A 20,048-nucleotide genomic window follows, 5' to 3' on the forward strand; every position below is an offset into this window, starting at 1 on the left:
GTCCTGGGTCACGAAAGGTGCACTCCGCTTCCCGCACGTGCAGATGGCTTGCCAAACCAGAAATTTCTTCGCAAATTTGGACATCTTCTGAGTGCGGACATGCTCCGGAACGCTGAACTTATCCTTGGCCGTGAAAAACAGGTTGCCGGGGATCTGTTTGTCGTCCATGATGCAGCATTCAACTTTCGTCAGCATGTTGAGGTACAACTTCCTGGCACGGGTTTTGGCGGACTTGTTCTGCTTCTCGTCGCGATTAGGGGCCTTTTGTACCTTGAACGTTCGAAGCCCAGCCTTAGTTTTGGCCTTCTGGACAAAACTTCGGCTTAGGTGCAGCTTCTTAGCCACATCCCTAACGGAGGCGTTCGGATTTCGGTTGAAGGCCCCAACTACGCGGTTGTGATTTTTGGTGTTGTACGGAATACTTTTTCCTTCACTTCTGGGCTTCCGATCGGTGGTCAACCGTTCCTCGAACCGCTTAATCACTCGCGACACCGTGGAATTCGCGATTCCCAACGTTTTAGCGATGGAACGATGCGAGAGATCCTTGTTCTCGTGATGAATGCGCAAGATTTTATCACGCACGAGCTGTTCTTTCGACTCCATTTCCGCGAGTTTTGATCACAGGACTTTAAAACTTGCAGGATGTAAATAATGCACTATGAACTAAATCCACCCAAATTTTCATTAAATTCTACCCAACGGTTAAAAAGTTAGAGCAATTTCATAGTGTGGCAATTTCATCGTGGACACCCTTTATTTTTGAATTCTGTAGTAATTTGATGTGTCGCATGATGGTTTTGATACGTTTTCCGTTAAATCCAGCGTGAAGGCCCATATTCACCGGATCTTATTCCGGCCATATCTCCGGAACCGGTACACCGATTCCAAAACCGTTCAATAGCGTTCAATGGGACCCCAAGACCTATCATTTGGCGCCAAGTTTGTCCAAATCGGTTGAGCGGTTGCTGAGAAACGTGAGCGCATTCATTTCGTTACATACACACACACATACACACATACACACATACACACGTACACACACACACACACACACACACACACACACACACACACACACAGACATGTTCCGATCTCGTCGAGCTGAGTCGAATGGTATATGACACTCGGCCCTCTGGGCCTCGGATCGATAGTCGGTTTTTCAAGTGATATCTATACCCTTCTTTGTAAGAAGGGTAAAAAAATCATTCCCAGGTATTTTCAGCACACAGATTGGTAAAAAAGCTTTTATCTAGCATCTGATAAAACAAACACAGCAAGGCTATGTGCTCAAGCTATTAACGAAAGAGAAAGTCGACGAAGAGAATCGATCAATGTTACTTAGGACCTAATGCAATGTTCAGCTTGATATGTTCGCAACTCTTCTTGTCAGATTTTACTTTGGGTTTTTAAAGTCAAATTCTTGACTCTCAACATTGGTCGTAAAAAGTGACTTTAGTGACTAAATTTGAAGGAATAGTGACTTTAGTGACTTTTTGATGAAAAAAGTGACTTTTTAGTGACTGACTTGAAAATAGTGACCAAGTCACTAAAAAGTGACCTGCTACCAGCCCTGTTGTCAGCATCCCGCGGCATCCCTCCCGTCCATCTAGCTGGCATCTGCTCTGCTTCCTCCCGCTGCTGCTGAGTTGCGGAAAGGTACTCGATCGCTCGAGCTATCAAAGGTTTGAGGAAACCAGTCAAATTCCGTAAGCAGAGTAGTCCTCGGAGTGTTCGATTAGAGGCAGCCACCAGCCAGCTTCGGAAAAACAGTAGCGTTGGCGCGCAATGAGCTGTTATTCTGCAACGATTTTGTGTTTATATAATTGTGAGTGGGTACATAATGTACCATCAAATCCGAAAAAAAAATAATCTTATAATAGCATCTGCTGCAGCGCTGTACTTGCGATAGCATTGCTAAAACCTATAAAACAGAAAGAAAAAAAATTAAAGGGTTGTGTCCTAGACACGACCGCAGTATGACGAAGAACCACACAAAATTGATGTTTTTCATGCATTTTTTACTTTTATACTTTATCTTAAAATTTTCAAAAGTATTTCAATGTTTCGGTTATGGTTGACTCAAAACAATTTACACATTTTTCTTGACAAATATCCATGTGAAATTCCACATGATTTTCATTTAAATAAATGAAATTTATACGCAAATGAATAGTATGTGTGGTCACGCATGGTTTTTATATGTATGTATGTACATATATGAAGTATATGGCCGACACATAGATATTGATTTGTTGATCACGTTGCAACAACTCATGTGTGGGATTTGAGGGGGGGGGGGGGGGTAGGAAAGTTTGTTGATGAGTGTGGGGGGGGGGGTAGGAAAGGTTGTTGATGAGTGGGGGGGGGTGGGGTTAGGAGAGGTTGTTGAGGGGTGGGGAGATTGTTGTGAAGGGAAAGGGAGAGAGGTTGTTGTGAAAGGGGGTTTACATCATTACTTTTCCTCATTGTGGTCACGCCGTGATCCACCTTTAGCCGCTGATTTGGTCCTGCTTACTGCCACGCCGTCCGAAGCGAAAATGAGCAAACGCATGACAGCAGCGCTGTTTTATATCTTTTCCGGTTCAGAACCTGATAGGATTTCCCGCCGTTTTTTTATGAATGGGGCGGAGCAAAAAGTTTCTTTTGTGCAGAATATGTAAAAAAAGGATGGACTTTGGATGTTAATATAATTGCATATATAGAGGTACCAGATATGTTTTACAGTCAGTTGTTGGTAATTCATCGAGTGTATGTCTCCTATGAGGCAATATTTTTTTGAAAATGTTGGCTCTGCATGTAAAAAATTAATTGTTTATACATTATTAGGGTTTGCTTAAAATTTATTTCCCGAAAAAAAATGATCGTCAAAGTCCATGTCTTTTTCGGGATATTGTTAAGGGGGAGGGGGAGGGGGTTGTTAAGCAGGAGGGGGTTTTACATGCACGTTTTTTCAAGTCTCATCCCTCATTGTGGTGGACACGCCGTGATCCACCTTTAGCCGCTGACCTAGTCCTGCTTGATGCAGGACCTAGTGCCACGCCGTCCGAAGCGGTAATGAGCAGAGGCATGAGAGCAGCGCTGATTTTTATCTTTTCAGGTTCAAGTAGAATGGTGTGCAACCAAGTGGTATTCGTTTGTGATGACTGGGTTTGGGAAAAAAGGCTTATTTCATGAAATCAGTGATAAAATTATCATTTGTACATTTTCAATAGTTTAATTACGGAAAAATTGGATAAATATTTATTTCAACAGGTTCGTAAAGTAATATCCTATCGATTGGCGTATTTGGATTTTAATTTCATCTATAAATGACAAAGTAACAAGCGTTCGTAACCTAACACTCCTTCACCACACATATTTTTTGATTTGCACCCCAGTATTTTCGGTAAAAAGTAACGTTTAAAAATAGGTAATTTTTAACGTTTAAAAATAGGTAATTTTTAACGTTTACGATAATTTTAGGTAATCGATGTTTACCGATAATTTAGGTATGTGCACTTTTGTTCGATTATCGTTATTTTTTACTGACTTCTAGGCAGGGTTATTTCCACTCACTTGCTATAAAAAAATGTTTTTCGGAATTATGAAATCATGAAATAGTATAATTCAAATTAGTACTTGTAAGTTACAAGAAGAGGTCGTGAAGTTGTTTGACACATAAAATCTGTCAATATTGCTTTCAGTGCGTCACAATCAGCGATTTTACGACTCGTGAGCGCTCACTCTGAGTGAACGCTCACGAATCATAAGACCGGTGATTGTGACGCTCTCAAAGTGAAATTGACAGGTTGTATGAGTCAAACACATACTTCACGACCTCTTCTTGTAACTTACAAGTACTAATTTGCATTATACTATGTCATGATTTCATAATTCCGAAAAACATTTTTTTATAGCAAGTGAGTGGAAGTTACCCTGCTTCTAGGTATTCCTGTCTTATCGTGAAGATCAAAATGTCATGCACGCTATTTCAAAACTACCCAAATTTGGGTACAATCCACCCAGATCGGTCAAAAATGAACCTACATTGACAAATGAACAACATTGAGATTTTCACGTCTGGTTATTTTTTTTTTTTTAATAATTCGTTTATTTTTCCAGGCTCATTTGCTGTAGCTTTGCGGAGCCGATATTCATTGTTTAGATAACAAAATTACTTAAAACTAACGTTAGTAAAGCGGGGGCCGATTACTCGCGGCTATCTCGAGGTTAGGGGTAACAAATTGTAACAAATGGATGGCAGGGTAGGGATTGTGAACACAAGGTTTGGAGAGCAATGTGCTCTTGATCTCGAACTAGGCGACACTCTGATGAAAAAGACAAACATGGGGGTACACCGATGGGTAGCTAACAACTTGGGAGAACACAAGATGACACTAACTTCTAAATCCTCAAATCTATCCGTTTTAAAAACACATAAATTAAATTCAAATAGTCAAGGTCTCGGCTCGCCAAGACATCTCTAACGGGTATCGCGGGTTGTTTTCCTCGGGCCCTGAGGGATGTGGATAACTCAGATCTGGCAACACGGTGTAAGGTACACGACCAAACAACATGCTCGATATCGTGATAACCACTGCCACACGCACATAAATTGCTGCCTGAGAGCCCAATTCGATAGAAGTGCGAGTCTAACGAGCAGTGATTGGACATAAGCCTTGAAATAACGCGTATAAAGTCGCGGCTCATGTCCAACCCTTTGAACCATGGTTTGTTCGACACCTGTGGGAGAATAGAATGTAACCATCTTCCCAATTCACCATCATTCCATTTTTGTTGCCAACTGATGAGGACTTGCTGGCGAGCAATGGAGAAAAATTCGTTGAAGGCGATTTGTCGCTCAAAAATATCGCCTTCCATAGCGCCCACCTTAGCCAATGAGTCCGCTTTCTCATTACCCGGAATTGAGCAATGAGATGGGACCCAAGCTAAGGTGATAGTATAGGAGCAGTTAGATAAAGCACTCAGTTTAGATCGTATTTCAGGCAGGAAATACGAGGAGTGCTTCATCGGCCTCATTGAACGAATAGCCTCCAATGAGCTAAGACTATCCGTAAAAATGAAATAATGGTCAGAAGGTAGTGAGGCAATTCGCTCTACTGCGTAAAATATAGCTGCGAGTTCCGCAACGTATACGGAGCATGGTTTCTGCAGTTTATAGGAGGCGCTATGAAATTGATTAAATACACCAAATCCAGTGGAAGCATTTATGGTTGACCCATCTGTGAAAAATCTTTTATCGTTACTTACATGGTGGTACTTGATTGCAAAAATTGAGGGAACAACCATCGACCGATGGTGATCTGGTATTCCATGGATTTCTTGCATCATGGTCCGATCAAAATTTACAGAGGAACTATAGAAGGCTTGGAAGCAATCACGATTGGAGATTAATGAAGAAGGACCAACCTCCAGCGTCATGTACTCATAGTACAAACTCATGAATCTTGTTTGAGGATTTTGGTCGAGCAGCTTCTCAAACTGTTCTATTACCAAAGGATTCAATACTTCACAACGATTCGGAGGCAACGGTATTGAACTCGTTGCAGCTTCAAGATATGTGTTTTCGCCGCGGATTGAAAGCAGAAGCTACCGTACTCTAGAACCGACAAGATGGTTGTTCGATACAACCTGATAAGATCTTCCGGGTGTGCTCCCCACCAAGTTCCGGTAATTGTACGAAGAAAATTGATTCTTTGTTGGCATTTTTGTTTTAGATACGCAATATGTTTTCCCCATGTGCATTTGGAATCGAACCAGACACCTAAATACTTGAAAGATATACTTTGAGTGATTGTTCTACCCTTTAGTTGAAGCTGTAACTGTGCAGGATGATGCTTCCTAGAAAAAACAACCAACTCAGTTTTCTCCGGAGAGAATTCGATACCCAGCTTCATAGCCCAAGTAGACAAATTGTCTAAGGTATCTTGCAATGGTCCTTGCAGGTCCGGTGCACTTGGCCCTATAACGGACACAACGCCGTCATCTGCAAGCTGCCTTAGCGAGCAATTTTCATCAAGACAACCATCAATGTCTTTAACGTAAAAATTATAAAGAAGGGGGCTTAAACATGAGCCCTGGGGGAGACCCATGTAACTAATTCGTGAAGTTGTCGAGTTTCCATGAGGAAAGCTCATATATTTCTCAGACAACAAGTTGCTCAAATAGTTGTTCATAATTGGTGAAAGCCCACTATCGTGGAGTTTATCCGAAAGGACATCGATACAAACAGAATCAAAAGCCCCCTTAATATCCAAGAAAACTGAACCCATTTGCTGTTTTTGCGCATAGGCCAGTTGAATTTCAGTTGAAAGCAACGCAAGACAGTCGCTCGTTCCTTTGCCTCTCCGAAATCCAAATTGCGTATCTGAAAGTAAACCATTCGACTCGACCCATTTGTCTAGACGAAAAAGAATCATTTTCTCCAACAATTTCCGTATACAGGACAGCATCGCGATGGGACGGTACGAGTTATAATCCGACGCGGGTTTACCGGGTTTTCGAATGGCGATAACTCTTACTTGCCTCCAATCATCCGGAACAATGTTGTGCTCCAGAAATTGATTGAATAAGTTCAACAAGCGTCTCTTCGCGACGTCTGGGAGATTTTTGAGCAAGTTGAACTTGATTCTATCCATTCCTGGAGCTGAGTTGTTACATGAGAGGAGAGCAAGTGAGAATTCCACCATCGAAAACGGAGAATCTATTTCGTTACTACCCGACGGACTATCACGAACGTTGGTTTGAACCGACACCGAATCCGGGCAAACTTTCTGCGCGAAGCTGAATATCCAACTGTCTGAGTACTCCTTGTCTTCGTTGACCGGTGATGACGCGTTGCGCATTCTCCTGCCGACATTCCAGAGTGTTCTCATCGAAGTCTCTCTCGACAAACCATCGACGAACCGACGCCAGTAACCGCGTTTTTTGGCTTTAATCAAGCTCTTAAAAGTTTTCTCGAGGTCGGTGTACCGCTCGAAATCCTCGACCTTACCGTGTTTGCGGAAGCGTTTAAACGCGGCGGACTTCTCGCTGTTCGCGTCGGTGCAATCCTTATCCCACCACGGAGTGAGAGGTCGTTTGCGAACGAAAACACCCGGAACGCGTTTCGTCTGTGCTTGAAGAGCGCAGTCAACGATAAGTCGCGATAAAAAGGAGTACTCATCCAGCGGAGGGAGTATCTCAACCGAATCAGTACCACCGAGAACCGCGGACGCAAATTTTTGCCAGTCGATGTTTTTCGTGAGGTCGTACGCGATGTCAACCGAGCGAGTGGAAGATGAACCATTGGTAATAGAAATTTTGATTGGCAAGTGGTCACTACCGTAGGGATCTTGAATTACTTTCCACGAGCAATCCAACGATAGTGAGCTCGAACTGAGGGAGAGGTCTAATCTACTTTCTCTTGCTGGAGGTTTGGCCACTCGTGTTACTTCCCCAGTGTTTAGAATTGTCATATTGAAGTTATCGCAAAGGTCGTATATCAGGGTTGAGCGGTTGTCATCGTACAGTTCCCCCCAGCCTGTACCGTGGGAGTTAAAATCTCCTAATATCAACCGAGGCTCAGATAAAGCTGAGCAGATATCTGAGAGACCTTGGCGAGAAATCGCAGTTCTTGGAGGAAGATATACTGAGGCAATACTGAGGCTTTTACCTCGAATATTTACCTGACATGCGACAACTTCAATGCCTGTCACGGAAGGCAGATCGATTCTATGAAAGGAATGGAGCTTATGAATCCCGAGAAGCACCCCTCCATACGAATCTGCTCGATCAAGGCGAATAATGTTAAAATCGTGGAAAGGGAGATCGGTGTCTGAAGAAAGCCATGTTTCACAAAGAGCAAATGCATCACAAAGTGAGTTGTGAACTAAAAATTTGAATGTGTCAAGTTTCGGTATAAGACTTCTACAGTTCCACTGAAGAACAGAGATCATATCCCCGACCTCATTCGGAAAATTATCCATCAAAGGATATGATCGATGCAAGGAAGGACCACCTAGAAGCTAGTTGCTTCAAAAGAGTTTTCACGAATGGAAGCACTAAATTAATAATGTTCCGAGTTGAGTCAGAGACGTTGAATATATTGAAGATGCTCTCCACAATTTCAGAAAACGTGAACATGGCATCATGTTCTTGCTGATTATTCAGCTGTTTTTCTGGCTGAAAAACTGGGATATCTGGGGTTTTAGATGATCCCGGAAGTGGCGGAAAGTCCTTGTTAAAATTACAAGATTTAAATCCCGGTGGTGGGGGTTTCGGTACATTTCCGCTACCTCTTAAATTTGTCAAGGTAGGTTGGTAGTCCATACGAGAGGCCTTACGAGGTTTTTGGGTGACGTTTATTTTGGACCGCTTCCTCGTGTTGCCATTAAAGACAAAAGGATTACTCTCACCCACCTCTGAGTCAGAGCCCTGATCATCATCTGGCAGGAGGTGGAATGTGTTGTTGCTTTTTGGGGTGGTTTGGGAAGATGAAGCGGTCGTTTTTAAAATTTCTGCTAACGAGCGCTTAGAGCGAGCTTGCAAAGACCGCTTTAGTTTTTCTCCCTGCTGTTTGTACTTCGGGCAATCACTCAGAGCATGCGGAGCATCCTTACAGTAAACGCATTTTGGGGTAGCATGACAAGGACCCTCCGTATGCTCCTCCCCACATTGATCGCACCGCGGTTTGTTGGAACAAAAGTCCGCGGTGTGACCTAGTTGTTTGCATTTCAAGCAATTCATTACCCTCGGTACAAACAAGCGTACAGGTAGTCGAACCTTCCCAATTGTGACGTAGTCAGGTAATGCCGATCCTGAAAAGGTCACACGAAACGAATCTGAGAGGGTATACTTTTTTTTTGTGCCTATGTGCGACACTGACTGCAGTTGAATGCAGTCCAGTATCTTGACTTTCGGGAGGGCACGGTTTTTGAAAATGCCGAAAGATTCGACTTGCAGGAAATCCTCACAAGTCAGACTCGATTCGGTGACCACTCCTTCAATTTCTACGTCACAACTGGGGACGTAGACTCGATATTCGATCGAAAAAAGCTCACAGGCAACAATCCGGTTTGCCTGTTTCAGGTCATCAACGGTAACGCGCAGTTTGTTTGACGTTACCTTAAAGATATCGGTTACGGCCGAAAAATGTTTTGTCAGATCCTTCGAAATCCGAGAAATATTCAAAGGTTTTTGTTTGGGCCGGAAAAAAACAACCCACGGACCTTTTGAGTCGCTTGGGTAAGCTTTATGGCGGGGGGTCGCAGAAATTTTTAAGGGAACGGTTGGAGTAGGGGGAACAGGTGGACGAGGGGGCGATGGTGGAGAAGGGGGGGCAGGGGGTGAAGGAGGTTGTTGTTTAGACATCACCTTTGGGTAAGCTCCAGTGCTCGTTTTGGGGTCCGAAGTAGAATCCCCTGAGGTATCCATTTCCTCTTCAGTGAGAAGCAGATTTTCGAATGATGGAGATTTAACAGACTCATCATCGGAGATATCTGCTAGCGAAATACCCCCGCCATCATTGGTTTAATCCATTGCGGGGTCTTAAGTACCTCCGCAACAGATTTCGACATAAAAAAGGAAATATATATATATATTATATATATATATATATATATATATATATATATATATATATGCGTTGAGAAAAAAAAAAAAATAAAAAAAAAAAATAAGAAAAAAATATAACGGTAAAAATAATACTTAATCCAACAAAGCAAAAAAAAAAAAAAAAAACTTTAAAATGGAAAAAAATAATGCCAGGAAAGTTAATCAACACTATAGGGAGATTAATCAACTTGCAAAAAAAAAAAACAGTAAATGAAAAAAAAAGAGAAAAAAAAAAAGAAAATTTTTTCAGGAAAAAACAGTGTCAGAAAAGTTAATCAACACTGTATGGAGATTAATCAGGTTGCGGAGAACGGAAGATAACCGTTTGTTACTTAACTCTCCACACAAGCGCACGGAGTGTGGCTGATGACGATGATCTATCCTGATGTGAGAATGATGGTGATGATCGTTCTATTGTTGCCCTCGAGTGTTTGCAACAAAGCACCGGCTGGCTCGCCGGCTGGTGAACTCGATGACCTTGAGTTTGCCGTTTCGTGATGCGATGAAACTTGTTGGTTAGAGATGTACAGCTCATCTGCCGGACTCGGCCGGAAATGACTGCTTCCTTTCTCGAACGATTGAGCGGCAATTACAATTCCGCGATGCTCACTGCACTGTTGTATACTACAACACCACCCTAATAAAAAATAACCATAAACGAACGATAACCCAAATCATTGAACTATTCCACAAATGGTTTGGATGATACCCAGAACACGTCGTTAAGCAAATTAACCATACAATTTTTATTAGGGCACTCAGTATGAAAGCGGATTGAAAAAAAACCTCAATAGGGGAAAAAAACTAGTACCGATTACGGAGTGCAAGCAATACTTGACCGAAACAGTCGAGCGTTCGATGTGGAATGTCACGTCTGGTTGTATTGGTGCGATATGTGAGAGCGTGTTAATGAATATCCGAGGAAAATACATAACAAATCGATGTCAAACTCATTTTGACAGGTTTACTTTCATACATTTTTTAGGTTAGCCAGAGGAAAATAATAAACAACTTTACACGGCGTTGCTTCCGCTAGTGTGCGTGCGTTAAACGTCACTAATCTCTATTGACATGAATTCGATCGACGTTGTTCATTTGTCAACTTGTCACTCCCAACACAGTTTACCCATTTTTGGGTAGGTTCAGTTTTGCCGGATCTGGGTGGATTCTACCCAAGTTTGGGTAGTTTTGAAATAGCGTGCACCTGAGATTTATCAATCATGTAAATATTTACACATCATTTCAGTGCCAACATTTCAAAGGGGCGTAATTGCATTTGTAAACAATGGCTTTAGCCGTCGATTTCTCGCGAATAAAAGCTCACTCATGAAAAATAATGACACCAGCGGGTAGAGGAATGTTTCCTCTACCAGCTAGCATTGTAATTTTGGAGAGGTAAGATTTCATTCGCCAGAAATTGACGGCTAAAGTCATTGTTTACAAAAGCAATTACGCCCCTTTGAAATGTTGGCACTGATTTATTAGAGAATTGAGTTCTTCAAGCAGGATCTCACGAACACTAATCTAATAATGGCCCTTATTACCGATGTCACTTCACGGTGAAGTGACAACTTATCACTCACGGTGAAGTGATTCCCATTTGATTTACACGGAAATCACTTCACCGTGAGTGACAACTGCTCCCTTCACTTCGTTTTCACCGTGAAGTGACACCCGTAATAAGGGCCAATATTATTTTACACATACTAGTGTATACTCCCGCATAAACGCGAACCATATCTTGACCTTACCGAAAATGGTTACAAATTGTTTATAATCCCTGCTAAACTTTAACTGAAATGGTTATGGAACTTTACAAGGTTGCCTGTAAATTAATGATTACCAATTCGCGATATATTCCACGTAAAGTTGACCGACAATACAAAACCATCCATGGACCTTACTGACTACCATAACCATTACCATTAAAATTCTCAAACCATAAGTAAAAAGGTTCTAATATAGTTTTCTTTCAGAAAATGTATGGAGAAAACAAGAATTTAGAATGGTAATGGTTCTTAACAACCCATTATTTGTAAGGTTTACTTCCAAAAAACCATAATACATAAGGTTAAAACTTTATCACACAAACGTTCATGTAAAGTTCCATAACCATTTCAGTTAAAGTTTAGCAGGGATTATAAACAATTTGTAACCATTTTCGGTAAGGTCAACGTATGGTTCGCGTTTATGCGGGCTGCCATGTACACGGTAATAATGTTGGTAATAATCTCAGGCATAACATTTGATAACGGCACAAAAGCATTTGTAAACAAACTTTGTAAGGCCTTTTACACGCGAACCAAAGTACGCCCATGCAAACCAACAACATCATCGGATAGGGACAACTATCACCTTTCCGACAGTGGTATTGGTTTGCGTGGGCGTACTTTGGTTCGCGTGTAAAGGGTCTTAGAAAGTTTGTTTACAAATGCTTTTGTGCCGTTATCAAATGTTATGCCTGATTTAACACCCATTTATGAGTAAAAGTTAACCATTGTCAATAAAAGTGGTACTACTAATTAATGAGTAATTTATTTTGCCAATTAAGTAGTAACTGTTAGCTACACAGCAAAACAAGTTGTTGAATATTACATCCAAACTGCTGCAACCAGGTCAATCCATCGGTTGTGTAATATCACATTGTACGATGTACATCGATTTTGCGAACAAAATTACATCCATTGATGTAATATTGTATCTGCTTTTTGCTATTACATCATTATTTCAGGCATAACATTTCAGGCATAACATTTGAAAACGGCACAAAAGCATTTGTAAACAAACTTTCTAAGGCCCTTTACACGCGAACCAAAGTACGCCCACGCAAACCAATACCACTTTCGGAAAGGTGATAGTTGCACCTATCCGATAATGTTGTTGGTTTGCGTTGACGTACTTTGGTTCGCGTGTAAAGGGCCTTAGAAAGTTTGTTTACAAATGCTTTTGTGCCGTTATCAAATGTTATGCCTGATTTCATACATCAGCTTGAATTACGTTGATCGATATTACATTTTTTTTTGCTGTGTACTGTTTGCAGAAACTCATTGTTATTTTAATAATTTAGTCATAAATGAGTAAAGCCACTTTTATAAAAAATGGGTTAACTTTTACTCATAAAAGAGTATTTGGCTGTTACCGTACAAGCTTAGGATTTGTTTTCGTTTTGTTGTTTATTTCAGTGCCAACATTTCAAAGGGGCGTAATTGCTTTTGTAAACAATGACTTTAACCGTAAATTTCTCGCGAATGAAATCTTACCTCTACAAAATTACATTGCTTGCTGATAGAGGAAACATTCCTCTACCTGCTGGTGTAATTATTTTTCATGAGAGAGATTTTATTCGCGAGAAATCGACGACTAAAGCCATTGTTTACAAATGCAATTACGCCCCTTTGAAATGTTGGCACTGATTTTTACTTTAGAATGACAGTTCTTACAGAAAAAAAAAAATTCTCGCAGCTATCAAAAAATTTCATCTTACTAACACACGCAAATCGTACCAATACGAACCCGCCTGTAGAGGACTATTTATGCCAGATCTCTTTTCGACCAAATTCGAAAAACCCCTTCAAGGAAAAAAAAACTGTCAAAACGGCAGTAAAAAAAGTTTAAAATGCAAATCAAAACAAAAGTATTCACATGTGCGAATTATTCTTCTTATGATCGGTTGCTTTTGCTAGAATAATAACTTGTTTTTAGAAGATTATAACTTTGTTAGAAAATTGGCTGTGTGATCAAAGTTGCGCAACGGTCATTCTCAATAAAAGAGCTATCAAACAGCCCTAACCATGGCCAAACCCAGTGCCAAGTGGACCGATCTCACTAAGCCACTCAGCGCCCCGGTGCTTCAAGTGATAGAGGGTTTTGGCTTCCAAAAAATGACACCGGTTCAAGTAAGTATCGGCGCGGCCATCGGATATACTAGTATCGAATAAATTTAGCATTTTTTTTTATTGTTATCCATGCAGGCAGCTACAATCCCATTGCTCCTATCGTACAAGGATGTCGCCGCTGAAGCAGTTACCGGTTCCGGCAAGACTCTGGCTTTCGTTGTACCATTGTTGGAATTGTTGCTAAAAAGACAGCGTGACACGGCTTGGAAGAAATCTGAAATCGGTGCAATAATCATTTCCCCGACTCGAGAGCTAGCCGTGCAAATTAGCGCTGTGCTGCAAGGTTTTCTGGAACATGATCAATTGTCGATGTTCAAACAGAAACTTCTGATCGGAGGAAATCCTGTCGAGGAAGATGTGGATTCGATCAGGAAAGAAGGAGCAAACGTTCTTATTGCTACTCCGGGTAGACTCAAAGATTTGTTCGAGCGGAAGGGTGATTTGAATTTGACGGCAAAGGTAAGGGGCTTAGAGTTTCTCGTGCTGGACGAAGCGGACAGGTTGTTGGATCTTGGTTTCGAAACTACAATCAATACAATTTTGGGGTATCTACCGCGACAAAGAAGGACCGGTCTCTTCTCGGCTACGCAAACCAAGGAAGTGAAGGATTTAATGCGTGCCGGTTTGCGTAATCCGGTGTTGGTCAGTGTCAAGGAAAAGGCCACCGTCAGTACACCGAAGTTGTTGCAAAATTATTACGTTATTGTTGAGCCAGAGTTTAAGCTTTCCGTCTTGTTGGATTTCATTGAAAAGCAACAGGTGAAAAAAGCGATGCTTTTCTTCCCAACATGTGCCTGCGTTGAGTATTGGGGAATTGCTTTGACCGAGCTACTAAAACCGACAAAGGTGCTGGCTCTTCACGGAAAGATGAAATCACAGAGGAATAAAATTTTAAAGGACTTTAGGGACTCGGAAAACGCTCTGCTTCTATGTACGGATTTATTAGCACGGGGGGTGGACATTCCGGAAGTGGACTGGGTGTTACAGTGGGATGCACCATCAAATGCATCTGCCTTCGTACACCGAGTTGGTCGGACGGCACGTCAAGGCAACGTAGGCAATGCACTAATATTGCTTCTACCTTCGGAAGATGCCTACGTAGACTTTCTGACACGGAATCAGAAAGTTTCACTAAAGAAAGTAACATTGGAAGCGCATGAGAAAAAATTTCAGGAGACACTGAAAGCTCTTCACCGAATCCAAAAGAGCGACCGTGGCATCTACGACAAGGCTAGTCGAGCGTTTGTTTCCCACATTCAAGCTTACAGCAAGCACGAGTGCAATCTGATTCTAAGGGTGAAAGATCTCGACTTGGGAAAAGTCGCCACCAGTTACGGAATGCTTCAACTGCCGAAGATGCCAGAAATGAAGGAACATTTCAAAAAGACCTTCCAAGGACCAGCTGAGCCAATCGACATCTACAAGCTCACCTACAAAGACAAGCAGAAACAAGCTTCGTACGACAAGAAACTGAAAGTGTACCAGGAAACTGGCGAATGGAAAGGAAAGAAGAAGCTGATGAAAAAGAAATCCATTCCTTGGGAACTGGCCAAACATGAACGGGAAGAACGGAAGGAAGTTCGTAAGAAACGCAGGGATGCCAAACAGAAGAGGAAAGCGGCCATCGAAGCCGGAGACGTTGATCCGACGAAGAAGAAAAAGGCCAAATTTTCGAAGGAAGACTTGGAAGAACTGGCAAACGACATCCGAACGCTGAAGAAACTGAAGAAGAAGAAAATTACGGAAGATGAATGCGATGATGAGTTGGGGCTGGCCAGTGCGGATGATGAATAGAGGTTCGCTAAGTAATGTATATTTTTGGTTTATTGTTAGACAATATGAGAACTGCCTAGTACGACCTTAACTGGCGAAGAAATCCATTTAAATAATGTGGTTCACTGTAATGGAATTTTCTTGGAAGCTTGTGCCATCATCCACTAGATGGGATAGTATTTTTGTTTTGGTTTTGCACAAAGTTGATTTTGTGTACAATGATTCTTTGACAGTGTGCAAAGAGCGCGTATCATTTTGTCATTTTTTTATGCATTTCAGTTTTGAGTAGAGTGAAAGAGATAGAACCAAAACATTCTAGTACATTTGGTGAAAATGCTAGTTCAATCCAGTAGTAGCACAAACGAAGTGACAGACGGAGTGGCTCGAAAACTTTGGTGACTACCCAAGTAACCATAGGCACGTTATTTCGCCTTTTTGGTTATGTACGGGCCTCAGCAGAACTTACAAACACTGGTGTGGCCGTTGTCCAGCTGTATATAACCAAAAAGACGAAATAACGTGCCTATGGTTACGTGGGTAACCTGCTAATTGCAATATTGACAGACGGAGCGGCTCGAAAACTTTGGTGACGCACCTGCTATTGCAATTTTTCAGTGTACCACATGGCAACACCACTACTACTGGATTGTACCACATGGCAACACTACTAATGGATTGTACCACATGGCAACACTTAATGTACTAGAATGTTTTGATTCTATCTCTTTCACTCTACTCTAAACTGAAATGCATAAAAAAAAAAAAAAAAAAATGACAAAATGATACACTCTTTGCACACTGTCTACTATGTTCAAATCAAAACAAAAATACTAGCCCATCTGGTGGCTGATGGCACAAGCTTCTAAGAAAATTCTATTACAGTGAACCACATTATTTTAATTGATTTCTTCGCCAGTTAGTCGTCTGTCACTTCGTTTGTGCCACTACTACTGGATTGTACCACATGGCAACACTACTACTGGATTGAACTAGCATTTTCACCAAATGTACTAGAATGTTTTTGGTTCTATCTCTTTCACTCTACTCAAAACTGAAATGCATAAAAAAATGACAAAATGATACGCACTCTTTACACACTGTCAAAGAATCATTGTACACAAAATCAACTTTCGGAGATGAACCAGCCTACGGCTAAAAATCTCCTAAATAAAGAAAAAAAAAATCAACTTTGTGCAAAACCAAAACAAAAATACTATCCCATCTGGTGGATGATGGCGCAAGCTTCCAAGAAAAATCTATTACAGTGAACCACATTATTTAAATGGATTTCTTCGCCAGTTAGTCGTCTGTCACTTCGTTTGTGGTAGTAGTGTTGCCATGTGGTACAATCATAGAGGTAACTCTAAGACCACTGGGTCCCGAAGAAAATCATTATTATTTTTGGCTCACTCAGTACCAGACCAACGGTCCCAAGCAGTCCCAAGCTATTTCACTCACCCCTGCATGTTCTGCATGAATCCACACACCCCTGATGTTATCTGTCAAACTTTCATAGCGAATCAAAACAAACATAGTGTAGTAATAGAATTTCAACTAGCATAGGGTACGTTAATCGTTTGCTTGGGACCAATAGGCTACTAAAGTGGTGAGCCAATTTAAAATCGTTAGTTTCGTATTGATTGTTGGTACAATCCAGTAGTAGTGGTGTTGCCATGTGGTACACTGAAAAATTGCAATAGCAGGTTAGTCGCCAAAGTTTTCGAGCCACTCCGTCTGTCACTTCGTTTGTGGTTTTAGTGAGGCGGCGGAATACTAGAAGTGGAAGTGTAAAAATTGGTAATATATTTTTAGGAGATTTTCCCTTCTTTTTAAATTTATTTAGGAGATTTTCAGCTGTAGGCTGTATTTTTTCCTTCTTTTATAATGTTTTTTCGAAAACTTTCTCAAACTTGTGAAATGACGGTTGACAAATTAGTAATGTATTTTGATGAAATTTTTCCTTTTTTTATAAACGAGCAGTTCTTCCGAGAACTTAGACAATATGTGAGGTCGATGGATTTAAAAATTGATAACATAGTACGAGATTTTTTACGTAGGACTACGTCTTTGCTTTCTATATGGGGGTACACTTGTGAAAACCGAAAATGGAACATGTAACCAGGCATGGAAAATCAGTTGCATTCATTTCATACATTCATTTACATTCATTTGCCTCTAACTTTTTTCATCAACAGCATTCCGCAAAATGTGCACAAAGCTTTTATAGGTTTTGTTATTAGCTACAACTTTTGCTCATAATTCAAATCTGTATCTCTCATGTATCACGAACTAGAGTGGGCAGAACTTGTAACTGTTTTTCAGTGAATGTAAAATACATTCACTGAAAAACAGTAGTGGCTTCTGTTGGCTCTGGTTCGTCATGCATAAGAAGATACGGATTTGACTTGTTAACAAAAGTTGTAGTTAATAACAAAACCTACAAAAGCTCCATACATTAATTTTGCGAAATGCTGTTGAAGAAAAAAGTTAGAGGCAAATGAATGTAAATGAATGCACGAAATGAATGCAAATGATTTTCCATGCCTGCATGTAACAAATTAAGAAAGATTTGAACGTTAATAATTCAGCTGCCCCTGGTCCAATTTCAATAATTTTATCACCAATCGATCAGAAATATGGCTACGCATCGATAACAATGCTTCCAAATGTTGATTTTCAACAAGAAACTATTGAAAAACTGGTAAATGTCCAGCATTGTCCAAAAGCGTCGAATTAACTAACAAAATCCACCAATTACCTACATGCATATGCTGCTTCCCCAGCACAGTCGTCAGAGAGTAGTAAGTAGACGAAACAAGTCGAAGTGGCATTCTCCTCCGACCCTCGGGCGCGTGCGAATAGGGAGGATGGAATGCGTAATATTTTGCACACTCATCGCCATATTCAGAACCAAACGGAAATTCTTTCGAGATAACCACCATCCGTCGTCTGGCTCGCCGTGGCGGTGTCTGACGTATCTTCGGTCTGATTAAGAGGTGTGCTGAAGGTGTTCCTGAAAAATTAGATCCGTGATGCTGTCACCTACACTAAACACACCAAGCGTAAGCGGCATGGATGTCATCCTACGTTTGAAGTGACAGAGACGCACTCTGTTTGGTTTCGGAGGTTAAATCATCACCAACTTTGACAACAAACGGCTCTTTTCAGGGCCACCAAGCTTATTACAGTTAAGAGTAGGAATAGAATTCATCTACCTGTTTGTCCATATTCAGAACCAACGATCACAGAAAATGCTCATGTAATCAAACTGGAAGCAGGGGTACAAATTATTTGATCAACCTTGATCAACTTTGAATCGCCACGGCCGGATATTTTCGATGGAAGAAGCAACAATCTAGCATCTAATTCGACGAAGACGACAGGAAACATTTGTGAAGCCGAGTTATTTACGAAAGAGAGTGTCGATGAAGAGAAATCGATCAATGTAGATAGAACCTATTGAAAAGTGAAGCGAGATTTGTTTTCCGTACTGACCTCCAGCCGAAGCCATTCGCGTGGCCAAAACCTCTAGCGCCGTTGGTTTGCTTTCTACAGCAATACAATGTTCTACAAAGTTACTCAATACTAAAAGCGCCATCTTTTTGAAAGTTTATAATTAGTTCATTTTTACGCCACATAGTGGACGCTCGAGTCTATCTTTTGAGCATTCTAGCCGAATGATTTTTACGGCAAAGTTGTGTAATTTGAAGTGTTGAGAAATGTCGGGCAATTAGGAAAACTAACATCTAAAATTGCGTTTTTCCTTTTTTTACCTATATACGTCAAATGTATAAGTTTTATACTCTGATAATTATCAAAATGGTTTGACTCATCCAATAAATACCCATTACTTTATATAGCATGCTTTATTATACAGTTATTAACATAAATGTCTCAAAAAGTGATGCATAAAAATGTCAATTACTCACAATATAGCAAAAAGTAGCAGCCAATTTTTTTACAGTGATTAGTGTAGACCTTGTTGGGTAAAGTAACGACCACAGTTCAACAGGCAACTGCAGGCATTTTCATATAACATCATTTGAATATTGCATATGGTATCTATATATATCTATATATAAGTATAACAATTTGTTTTTTATAATTTAAAAAAAAAATTGGTTTTGCTTAAATATTTTAATTTTTAATTTTAGTAGTTTTCCTATTCAAGAAATAATTTTAAATAAATTTAATAATTGTTTATGGTATCATTTTTTATTTATTAACAAACGGTACAAATAGTGATTCAATAGGTTTATCAATTTTACAAAAATACAAGAACGGAATTATGACCTTTTATTAACGGTATGCAATTAAAAGTTTGCGTTTCGAACGGGCAACGTTCCACGGTGTATTGATTTGCTGGAATTAGGAAAAAAAATCGTTGGAAACACGTATTAAAATGCAAATACTGAATTCCTTACCAAGAAAGCAATTGACAACTTGTTCAAAAAAGAACTTCTTCCGACGAGTCCATTTTTGCGTTTTAAATAAAGCCTAGAAATGGCGACTGGGAAGCCGAGCATTGCGCGAGCATTGAAAACACTTACACTTACACTTACATTTACACTTACATTGACAAAATGAGCCTGTGTATGTTTTGGAAAAGTGTTGCTTTTACAATATATTTTTAAAAGTAGGTAAAATAATATTTGAAGACAAAAATATTTTTATTGAATCTACAATATATTTGTTTTCAGAATTTGCAATGAAAACAACAAAAACATTTTGGAATCTACAAAATATAAATATTGAATTCAAAAAAAGTTATAGGTATTTGACATT

At 40.4% G+C, this 20,048-nt stretch overlaps 2 protein-coding genes across 2 annotated transcripts in view; both read left to right on the top strand.

Moving 5' to 3' along the window:
- LOC135715032 (uncharacterized) overlaps window positions 1-13,036 on the top strand; it is a 36,989-nt gene extending 23,953 nt beyond the window's left edge. Inside the window, exon 4 of the mRNA XM_065238445.1 lies at window positions 13,020-13,036. The gene's annotated coding sequence lies outside the window, so the exon portion shown is untranslated. The remainder of the gene's footprint in view (window positions 1-13,019) is intronic.
- Window positions 13,037-13,236: 200 nt separating this feature from the next.
- LOC135715028 (probable ATP-dependent RNA helicase DDX55 homolog) lies at window positions 13,237-15,303 on the top strand. The gene is made up of 2 exons (XM_065238437.1): window positions 13,237-13,490; window positions 13,566-15,303. Exons 1-2 carry the CDS (start codon window positions 13,386-13,388, stop codon window positions 15,282-15,284), a joined length of 1,824 nt encoding a protein of 607 aa, XP_065094509.1. The 5' UTR covers window positions 13,237-13,385; the 3' UTR covers window positions 15,285-15,303.
- Window positions 15,304-20,048: the final 4,745 nt, after the last annotated feature.

The sequence above is a fragment of the Ochlerotatus camptorhynchus genome, unplaced genomic scaffold (genome assembly GCF_037179485.1).
Source record: "Ochlerotatus camptorhynchus isolate MF236.1 unplaced genomic scaffold, CSIRO-AGI_Acam_v1.1 ptg000787l, whole genome shotgun sequence".
In the NCBI taxonomy this organism is placed as follows: Eukaryota; Metazoa; Arthropoda; class Insecta; order Diptera; family Culicidae; genus Ochlerotatus; species Ochlerotatus camptorhynchus.

What these genes read in the sequence shown, in the direction of transcription:
- LOC135715028 (XM_065238437.1), top strand. Translation starts at nt 13,386, where the DNA reads ATGGCCAAACCCAGTGCCAAGTGGACCGATCTCACTAAGCCACTCAGC. An exon ending in AAAAAATGACACCGGTTCAA is followed by an intron (nt 13,491 to 13,565) that starts GTAAGTATCGGC and finishes TTATCCATGCAG; the next exon opens with GCAGCTACAATCCCATTGCT.